At 37.9% G+C, this 11,545-nt stretch overlaps 1 protein-coding gene across 1 annotated transcript in view; it reads left to right on the forward strand.

The window, feature by feature from the left end:
- The window catches only part of LOC147074008 (alpha-amylase 1-like), a 30,289-nt gene extending 18,968 nt beyond the window's left edge, over nucleotides 1–11,321 (forward strand). The window contains exons 9-11 of the mRNA XM_085945007.1: nucleotides 4,551–4,712; nucleotides 9,445–10,229; nucleotides 10,525–11,321. Coding sequence (XP_085801133.1) covers nucleotides 4,551–4,712; nucleotides 9,445–9,477 — 195 coding nt within the window. The 3' untranslated portion in view covers nucleotides 9,478–10,229; nucleotides 10,525–11,321. The remainder of the gene's footprint in view (nucleotides 1–4,550; nucleotides 4,713–9,444; nucleotides 10,230–10,524) is intronic.
- The last annotated feature ends 224 nt before the right edge of the window (nucleotides 11,322–11,545 follow it).

An 11,545-nucleotide genomic window follows, 5' to 3' on the forward strand; every position in this document is an offset into this window, starting at 1 on the left:
TCTTATCCTATTGGAAAAGGGACGCCTACTAACTTTTTTTTCTTTTTAAATTCCTCAGACCCACGCCAACTAGTAAAAGGGACTAGTGATTGGCCAAATCTGATCGCATGATCTTTGATTCGGCGAATCACGAGCCTGACCCTGGCGCCGGCGCGCGAGGATTTCACGCACAATGCGCGGCAAAATTTATTATATTTGAATACTTATATTTAGTCTTAAAATTATCTCTTTCATCCATCATCATTTATACTTTTTAAATCAAATAAAATTTATCTTAATTACACCTCCGCCCAGTATATGATTTTCACACACCGGACGAAGGCCTTTACTTATGAATAAAAAAATACTTACGTGGTTGAGCAAGGAAACAGATTAGATGTTTTACGAAGCCGTTTCTAGAGGTCAGGGTTACGTTTCGACTTGATAGCTACTAAATTATTATTTTACACCGGGAGAAGCCCGCCTGTAACAGGGGTGTATCAATTCGCCCCATCTGGATTAAAGTCGAAAGGTACCTCCTGATCTCATCGGCCACCCATCCAATTCCTTGTTCATCCGTTAAGTACATGGCATGATAAACAGTTTATAAAATAATTCAACTACAATCTAACTATTCTAACATAAAACTCTATACTTTAGCTCTATTTTTTATTATTTTCTATATTTATTTTGGATTATTATTTTCAGCTCAAAGCAATGCTTTCGCGATACTTCTGAATAGGTCAGAGTTTGATTTAATTTCAGTGTAGTACATTTATTTTGTGTTACTTTGTTTTCATTATGTTTTCTTGTTATTTTATTCGTTCTTATTAGTCAGCGGAGGGGTCGCGAAGCTGCAGTCTTTGACTCTCGTGCTTTCCAATCTTTCTTTTGTATTCCTAGGGGCTATATTCGTAGACGTTTGGCCCTCGTTCGGAATTATTATTTCGTGTTACGTTTTTCTTCTTCTGGTGCAATAGGAGCGTACCTCGTTTGGCGTCGTCTGCCTTTGCAACCAGGGCGTGGTAGTGGCGTTACTATTGAGCCAGGCTCGTTCCGAGCAGCGGATATCTTTCTGTGGAAAGTTTTCCACTGATCTGCTGGTCTCTGGAGTATCACCTCATATATGGACAGGTACTGTGTCTCCATCTGTTCCTATTACTGCGGGCAAGGCATCGTATAGCGGTACAACGGCCAGGCTCGTTGACGGCGGCACGGCTTTCTCACAGGTACTAGGATGGTTTTTCACAATAAGTATCCATTTCCATTTGTTCTGCTTTCTTTTCTTTGTAGATGGTTACAGTTCGGAGGTACCTCTTGTTGTTTCACGATATCTTTCAGGCGTCACGTCCCTAGTCTTCTCATGAACCTGCGACGAGAAAGGAGAGTGCGCACTCTCCACACCATCAAGCTTTGGTATCATGAATTTTTCGGCTACGCTGCCTTCGGACGCGCTTACTTCGAGAGGTGGCTCTCTTTGTGCTTCCAAATTGTCTTCATCTGTGTTTATTCTTTTACTTTCTTTAGTGATTTATTCGTTCATTAGACTTCATTGTACTTTAAATTTAGTCGAATTTACATTATTAATTACTCCTACCCCATACATTAAATAGCTACTAATTTTATATAAGATCTTCCCATTGTACTTATGGCACTTACTATCACATTTAATATTTTACCCTAATACACATAAATATTTTGCACCATTGTATTGACTGTATAAATAACATTGATATTAAAAATTGAAATATTCCACCCTCTCATTATATTTATTTACTGAATCAGTAAACTTAAAACTGTGTAATTAACTTTATTTTTAGTGAAACCCGTTTTATTTAAAAAAAAAAAAAAAAATTGTTGTTTCGTTTTACGCGCCCGATCCCGGCGTTATCGCGTTAAGTCTCATGTCATCCGATTCCAAAGGCGCGCCGATTTGCGGTACCCCTCACGTTTTATTATTAACATTTTTTTTTTTTTTTTTTATCACAAGCATACAATCTCTACTTTCATCCTCTTATACCTAATTTTAACTTATTATTAAAATTTCACTTATCAACTATAATATACACTTCGTCGAGTGATGCCGTATTATTCCCGTTCCGTTTTCGCTGTGTTAAATTTACGATTGGTAATTTGTAAAGAAATAATAGTGACGGTCGTATACTATTTTCTTCGTTTCTCTTTGGATTCAAATTATTAACACGGCGTAACTTTGAAACAGGTTTCGCGCTACTGTAGAATATCCTTTCTTTCCCGTTTATAAAATTGTTTGCGATTTTCAATGTTAATGTTTTCGAATTCATTCATATTTACTTTATTTGAACGGAAAGAATTGGTGTCACTTTGCGAAGCGTTATTTTTAAAACTAGAATGTACATTTTTCGTACTAATGAACTTAAGATTACAAGGCTTAGAAAGTTTGTCCTTAATTAACTTTATATCCGTAATTAGAAGAATTTCCGGATGTTTTATTCGTATAATCTACACATTTCACTTCTAACAGCAACTCGGCGTTCACCCTTGACTCGAGGGTTGGCGACTGGTCCTGCTTCATCTCCTCGTGGTCGAGCCTGCGCCCGCACAGCTTCGATTCATCTCAGCTTGCGCGCCTTTTCAGCCCTCTTGTGAGGCTCCCTGGCCTCGCGTTTCCTTTTTCTCTCCTCACCGAACATCCCGTGGTCGACTAGGGTACACGACATGTTAGTGATACCCTAGGAAAATCGGCATTTTGCTCGCCGTTTTTCGTCGCGAGTGGGCCGTGGCCTCTACAAGCCCTCCTCGCTGGATACCGTCGATGATAATATGTCATGGTCTCCATAGGTGGGATTTGTGCAGCCATTCGTCGTACTGGAGACACTCTGGTGCTACGGTCTCCAGCACGACGCTAGGCGCGGTCAGCTCCGTATGTGGACTAACTTCGAACACCAGAGGGCTCTCCCGGTTTGATGTTGGAGACAGCACTTCTTCTTCGATAAAGGTCACATCGGAGTCCGCTTTTTAGTTAACCATTTCATGGTTGTTCCGGCTCCTGGATCATAAACTTTTATTTAGCGTTCGCGGGCGTAAATTTTATTTCGCGGGTTCGGAAGAATTAATGCGATTCTTCACGCCTCATGTTGCCAGGGCGCCATTGAGATACCCGGGGTTCCAGCGGCTAGCTCAGGAGTCCATCGAACCCCGGATTCACAAAAAAAAGATATAAACGGTTAGAGTGGAAATAAAACTCGGTCTTTCGTGTTCGTGACGTGGTCTTATATTTTCTTATGATTTTTAGTTTCACAAATTTATATCTGGGTTTTTACGATTATAGTCGCAGGTCTTATCCTATTGGAAAAGGGACGCCTACTAACTTTTTTTTTCTTTTTAAATTCTTCAGACCCACGCCAACTAGTAAAAGGGACTAGTGATTGGCCAAATCTGATCGCATGATCTTTGATTCGGCGAATCACGAGCCTGACCCTGGCGCCGGCGCGCGAGGATTTCACGCACAATGCGCAGCAAAATTTATTATATTTGAATACTTATATTTAGTCTTAAAATTATCTCTTTCATCCATCATCATTTATACTTTTTAAATCAAATTAAATTTATCTTAATTACACCTCCGCCCAGTATATGATTTTCACACACCGGACGAAGGCCTTTACTTATGAATAAAAAAATATTACGTGGTTGAGCAAGGAAACAGATTAGGTGTTTTACGAAGCCGTTTCTAGAGGTCAGGGTTACGTTTCGACTTGATAGCTACTAAATGATTATTTTACACCGGGAGAAGCCCGCCTGTAACAGGGGTGTATTACTACTTATAAAGTACAGTAAAACTGAGATATTTTTATTTACAACGTTTTTCTTAGCTTGTATTCTTATTTGTCCGGTACAAATCTTGCAATCGATTTTTAACAAACTTCCCGACTAGCTAGACATTTGAAACTTTTAGAATATATGAGAACACGATGCCAATGCATTTTTTTAATACTTTTAGCCATCTTTAAGTAGAATTGATTTCATTTAATTCTGTTATGTATGAAAAGTTATTTCGGAAGAAATCCATAAAAAAGTAAAACTATTATTGGTTGCTAAGTGGATCCTAGCAACTAAATTATTAATATTAATATTGCGTTACTATGGAAATCAATATGATATTTCAGTATTATTTCTATCAACTACAATTTTTTTTGATCATTCAAGCTAGTCAAGTCAAGTTTATATGATTTAACAGAAAATTTAAAAACGTTGTAAGTATATAAAAAGTTCTTTTCATCTTGTAATTATTTGTATTACAGTTATTATATCGAATATTGCACATATTTTTTGAAAAAATATTGAGCGTTCCGGTTCATAAAATTTTCTTTTTCGAGCACTGACGGTGAGGAAATATCTTCATTTCATTCATCGCAGCCATACACTGGATTCAAGACACGCAACTAATTTCCTGTCTGCATGATTCGAACACAGGAATCTTAGGAAAATAATCGAGCCTTGTAGCCACTGTGACTATGAATATATTATCGAATCAACGGTGGACGCTTGATGTAACATGTATATTATTATGTATTTTGGTTGATTTCCAGACTTGTCTACCTGCCGGTATCTACTGTGACATCATCTCAGGAACTAAATCGGGTGACGGATGTACAGGAAAGACAGTTACTGTTGGCGGAGATGGAAAGGCGCAGATCAGCATCTTATCCGATGAATATGATATGGTTTTGGCCATCCACGTTGGCTCCAAGGTGAGTGTCAAATATTGATCAAAATAATAATGAATTTCACTTTATCTATAAGTACTTTCCGAAGAATTTTTTCAACCATTTCCCAAGTCCAGTGACGTCTCTTGACAAAATGAGGATAGAAATGTGAAAGCTGGTCTAAAAACAGCATGAGGTTATACAAAAATTAGAGGTACTCAACCAGTGAGCTGAATAGGTAGCTATTTCTATATATACCAAATGATTCCCCTCGATTTGCCGCCCCCAAGCAACGCTCAATCTGCCTACCCCCACGGGACGTCACTGCCTTAGTCAAAGTAGCCACTCTCCAATCTGTTACCTACTGAGATCCCCGGGGTTCCAGCGGCTAGCTCAGGAGTCCATCGAACCCCGGATTCACAAAAAAAAAGAAATTTCAAACGGTTGGAGTATAAATAAAACACGGTCTTTACTTGTTCGTGACGTGGTCTTATATTTTACATTTTCTAGTTTTACAAATTATATTTGGGATTTTTACAGTTGTAGTCGTCAGGTCCGTACCTATCGGAAAGGGGACGCTTACTAACATCCTTTTTTCTTTCTTTTTAAATTCCTCGTACCGACGCCATCCAGCAAAAAAAAGGACTCTCGTGATTGGCCAAATTTTATCGCGTGATCTTTGATTCGGCGAATCACGAGCCTGACCCTGGCGCCGGCGCGCGAGGATTTAACGCACAATGCGCGGCAAAATTTATTATATTTAAATCCTTATATTTAGTCTTAAAATTATCTCTTTCATCCATCATCACTTTTACTTTTTAAATTAAAAAGAAATACTTACGTGGTTGAGCAAGGAATCAGATTAGATGTTTTATGAAGCCGTTTCTAGAGGTCAGGGTTACGTTTCGAATTAAGCTACTAAATGATTATTTTACACCGGGAGAAGCCCGCCTGTAACAGGGGTGTATCATTCGCCCCATCTGGATTAAAGTCGAAAGGTACGCCCTGATCTCATCGGCCACCCATCCAATTCCTTGTTCATCCGTTAAGTACATGGCATGATAAACAGTTTATAAAAGAATTCAACTACAATCTAACTATTCTAACATAAAACTCTATACTTTAGCTCTATTTTTATTATTTTCTATATTTATTTTGGATTATTATTTTCAGCTCAAAGCAATGCTTTCGCGATACTTTTGAATAGGTCAGAGTTTGATTTAATTTCAGTGTAGTACATTTATTTTGTGTTACTTTGTTTTAATTAGGTTTTCTTGTTATTTTATTCGTTTTTATTAGTCAGCGGAGGGGTCGCGAAGCTGCAGTCTTTGACTCTCGCGCTTTCCAATCTTTCTTTTGTATTCCTAGGGGCTACATTTGTAGACGTTTGGCCCTCGTTCGGAATTATTATTTCGTGTTATGTTTTTCTTCTTCTGGTGCAATAGGAGCGTACCTCGTTTGGCGTCGTCTGCCTTTGCAACCAGGGCGTGGTAGTGGCGTTACTATTGAGCCAGGCTCGTTCCGAGCAGCGGATATCTTTCTGTGGAAAGTTTTCCACTTATCTGCTGGTCTCTGGAGTATCACCTCATAGATGGACAGGTACTGTGTCTCCATCTGTTCCTATTACTGCGGGCAAGGCATCGTATAGCGGTACAACGGCCAGGCTCGTTGACGGCGGCACGGCTCTCCCACAGGTAATAGGATGGATGTTTACAATAAGTATCCTTTTCCCTTTCTTTTTTTTTTATAGATGGTTACACTTCGGAAGTACCTCTTGTTGTTTCACGATATCTTTCAGGCGTCACGTCCCTAGTCTCTCCATGAACCTGCGCGAGAAAGGAGAGTGCGCACTCTCCACACCATCAAGCTTTGGTATCATGAATTTTCGGCTACGCTGCCTTTGGATGCGCTTACTTCGAGAGGTGGCTCCCTTTGTGCTTCCAAATTGTCTTCATCTGTATTTATTCTTTCTCTTTCTTTAGTAATTTATTCGTTCATTAGACTTCCTGTACTTTAAATTTATTCGAGTTTACTTTATTAATTGCTCCTACCCCATACATTAAATAGCTACTAATTTTATATAAAATCTTCCCATTGTACTTATGGTACTTACTATCACATTTAATATTTTACCCTAATACCCATAATTATTTTGCAACATTGTATTGACTGTATAAATCACATTGATATTAAAAATTGAAATATTCCACCCTCTCATTATATTTATTTCTGAATCAGTACACTTAAAACTGTGTAGTTAACTTTATTTTTAGTGAAACCCATTTTATTTAAAAAAAAATTGTTGTTTCGTTTTACGCGCCCGACATCCTATTCCAAAGGCGCGCCGCGCCGATTTACGGTGCCTCTCACGTTTTATTATTATTTTTTTTTTTTTTATTATTGAAACCCCGTTGAGAAATTTACGGCTTATTGACTCATTTTTTTTTTTTTTTTTTTTTTATCACAAGCATACAATCTCTACTTTCATCCTTTTATACCTAATTTTAACTTATTATTAAAATTTAACATAACAACTAACACTTTGTCGAGTGACGCCTTATTATTCCCGTTCCGTTTTCGCTGTGTTAAATTTACGATTGGTAATTTGTAAAGAAATAATAGGGACGGTAGTGTACTATTTTCCTCGTTTCTCTTTGGATTCAAATTATTAACACGGCGTAACTTTGAAACAGGTTTCGCGCTACTGTAGAATATCGTCTTTCCCGTTTATAAAATTGTTTGCGATTTTCAATGTTAATGTTTTCGAATTCATTCATATTTACTTTATTTGAACGGAAAGAATTGGCGTCACTTTGCGGAGCGTTATTTTTAAAACTAGAATGTACATTTTTCTTACTAACGAACTTAAGATTATAGGGCTCAGAAAGTGGGTCCTTAATTAACTTTTTATCCGTAATTAGAAGAATTTCCGGATATTTACGATTATTATCTTCACTTTTAACTACACTGTTTACACTGAAACATTCAACAGCAACTCGGCGTTCACCCTTGACTAGAGGGTTGGCGACTGGTCCTGCTTCATCTCCTCGTGGTCGAGCCTGCGCCCGTACAGCTTCTTCGATTCATCTCAGCTTGCGCGCCTTCTCAGCCCTCTTGTGAGGCTCCCTAGCCTCGCGTTTCCTTTTTCTCTCCTCACCGAACATCCCGTGGTCGACTAGGGTACACATGTTAGTGATACCCTAGGAAAATCGGCATTTTGCTCGCCGTTTTTCGTCGTGAGTGGGCCGTGGCCTCTACGAGCCCTCCTCGCTGGATACCGTCGATGATGTGTCTGGTCTCCATAGGTGGGATTTGTGCAGCCATTCGTCGTACTGGAGACGCGCTGGTGCTACGGTCTCCAGCACGACGCTAGGCGCGGTCAGCGCCGTATGTGGACTGTCTTCGAACACCAGAGGGCTCTCCCGGTTTGATGTTGGAGACAGCACTTCTTCTTCGATAAGGGTTACGTCGGAGTCCGCTTTTTAGTTAACCATTTCTTGGTTGTTCCGGCTCCTGGATCGTAAACTTTTATTTAGCGTTCGCGGGCGTAAATTTTATTTCGCGGGTTCGGAAGAATCCATGCGATTCTTCGAGCTTCACGTTGCCAAGGGCGCCATTGAGATCCCCGGGGTTCCAGCGGCTAGCTCAGGAGTCCATCGAACCCCGGATTCACAAAAAAAAGATATAAACGATTGGAGTATAAATAAAACACGGTCTTTACTTGTTCGTGACGTGGTCTTATATTTTACATTTTCTAGTTTTACAAATTATATTTGGGATTTTTACAGTTGTAGTCGTCAGGTCCGTACCTATCGGAAAGGGGACGCTTACTAACATCCTTTTTTCTTTCTTTTTAAATTCCTCGTACCGACGCCATCCAGCAAAAAAAAGGACTCTCGTGATTGGCCAAATTTTATCGCGTGATCTTTGATTCGGCGAATCACGAGCCTGACCCTGGCGCCGGCGCGCGAGGATTTCACGCACAATGCGCGGCAAAATTTATTATATTTAAATCCTTATATTTAGTCTTAAAATTATCTCTTTCATCCATCATCACTTTTACTTTTTAAATTAAAAAGAAATACTTACGTGGTTGAGCAAGGAATCAGATTAGATGTTTTATGAAGCCGTTTCTAGAGGTCAGGGTTACGTTTCGACTTAAGCTACTAAATGATTATTTTACACCGGGAGAAGCCCGCCTGTAACAGGGGTGTATCACTACCCTTAACAGTCACATTCAGCTTGTGATTTTTAGACTCATCTGCACTTTGGCGATGTAAAACCTCATTGACTGTATATTTATAATTCCATACCAATCAGCTAACAGCTCATTGGCTGAATAATACCAATACGCAGACCAATGAACGGCCCTAATTATCCGTGTCAAACCTATTCGAAGTGGCAATAGCCTATATTATGGTAAAGGTAAATCAACGCACCCACGGTGGCCGCGCGGCTTAAACATTGGACTATCACACTGTGGGTCCCAGGTTCGAATCCTGGGTCTGGCAAGTACACATATTGTTTTTCAATTTGTGTGTGTCAGGGTATGGACCTAATAGGTTGAGCAAGTAGCTGACATCCATTTCTCGTAAAAAACAAAATCTGTTAATACAAACCTCTACTCAGTGGAGGCCCATATGATCCTATTAGGATCGGATATGGTCAGAATATGAATATGAAAATCAACGCAAGGAATTTGAGGTACCACCCACATTATTATAATAATTATAGAATTTTAAATGCTCAATAATTATATTTTTCTTTCATTTTTCAGTCACGCCTCAGCCCTCCGAAATCCAAGCTGTAAAGAAATCCTCAAAGGCTTGGCATTTATGTAAATAGTAACACTATCAACTAGAAATGTTAAACATTGATAGTCATAATAATATATTATCTTGTATTATTTTAATTAGGTAATAAATTTCTTATGGGAATTAATGGAACAATCTATAAAATATATCTTATAAGTTTCAAATGAAATATTGTTGTAAATATTGTGATGTTTGATAAATTATTAATATATTTAAAGCTGTCTTATTTTATTTACCACAAAAAATACACTACCTACCTAATGCAGTCACAACCACTCGTGGCTGCCACCTTAACATGATTTGATTACACTTCTTATAGGTACTGTTATTAAAAATTATTTGCACCCGCTCTATTTGTTATGTCGAATGGGTCAACAGCGCAATTTGTCAATATGATAGACTTACAAGCCATGCACACATACGTACCGTACCTAATTGCTTCAACTGATCCATCTACCGAATACATACCTCACGCCAAGACACTCATCGCTCTCTTGCGAATGATGAAGACTTGAACTGCGAATACTGCAGATGGCAACCACTGGTGCATGTCTCTGTAACAATAGGTGCAGGTTCGATCCTGTGTCTGGCAAAACTTACATGGTAATTTCATTACGTGTTTTGATCCAGAGCCTAAGTAGTAGCTTTCCAATGAAGTAGGCAAATAACTAAAAAAATGTTTATTAATATAACCCGCATAATTTGGAGTAAAGATAATTGTAATTTTAAAAAAACATTAGAATGTATCGTCTCTGTTCTGGCAGAACACACTAACTGGAGAATACTAGTTTTGAGTAATTTGACTTTGAAGTTGTTAAAATGTTTGAAATGGTCTATCATGTGAGTTTATTAAGTAATCGTAAAAAGGATGACTTTAAAATAAAGACTGTTTATTTATTAAGAAGGTTTCCAGACGGTAAAGTTTGAAATAAGGAACATTTTGGTATAACTAACTCAATATGTCATTTTTTCGAATTAGTGTCTTCTGCCAGAACAGTGACGGTATGAACTTTCACTGTTCCGTCAAAAATCACTATCGGCAGAAACTTTGTTTTAAAACAACACTCGTTGAAAGTTTAAAGGTATATGAAAGATCAAGTTTTTCACATTTTTGCTCGCTGATTGGTCAGGATTTATTTTCATTTAATAACTCCAGCCTATTTTAGGAATATTTTTAATAAATGCTAATACTTCGATACAAACCTACCCTAGATAGCTGCCGTAGCGGCCGAAAGCAGTCTTGTGTATAGAATAGATACGCTGGAATACTACCAAATTCTAGATCATTTTTCTTCACCTTTCCCTATCCTTTGCAAGCTTTATAGAGGATGCAGAAGCTCTTCACCTGATCACTCCACCTCATCGATAATAAATGGTTTAAATTATAATGGAACAACAAAACCTTAAAATTGTGCAGATTGAGATTTCTTCTACTACGCACGGATTACATAGAGTAAATTTAATTATTGTTGCAGCTATTATTTCCAACTGCTCTTACACGAAGCCTATAACATCATTTTCCCTCGCTAGGCGTCACTCTAACTACGTCATATTTTCTGTCAAAACTATTGAACTTCACGCTTATGTGGTATGTTTTATAGCAACACAACGAGGGAGAAAAACGCATACACAGTTTCTTTTAAAAAATATATTTAATAACCTAATTCGATAGTACAAAAATAATAAAATATTCTATAATTCTGACAGAATTAAAACCATTAAATACATCAAATCCGTGTATGGCGTGAATATGTTGATAAGTCTAAAAACATCAATAATTCTCAGAGCATATTTAGGGTTGGTATTCTGTTGTAAATCAGGAATGATTTTAAATTTTAGTAAAATGCATGTAAATTCTCAACAAACTAAAATTTAAAAACATTCCTGATTTACCACTGAGTTGATCAACTTTACAAATAGGTGCCTGGGAATTGATATTTTTAAACTTATGCACATATTCATGCCATACACGGATATACATATTCAGGCAGGGAGATTTGTATTTGGAAATAAAATAAATTAAAACAATATGACACGACCATCTTAATATTATATTTTATAAAA

The sequence above is a fragment of the Rhyacophila brunnea genome, unplaced genomic scaffold (genome assembly GCF_057557595.1).
Source record: "Rhyacophila brunnea isolate RB1 unplaced genomic scaffold, BYU_Rbru_1.0 scaffold_17, whole genome shotgun sequence".
Lineage (NCBI taxonomy): Eukaryota > Metazoa > Arthropoda > Insecta > Trichoptera > Rhyacophilidae > Rhyacophila > Rhyacophila brunnea.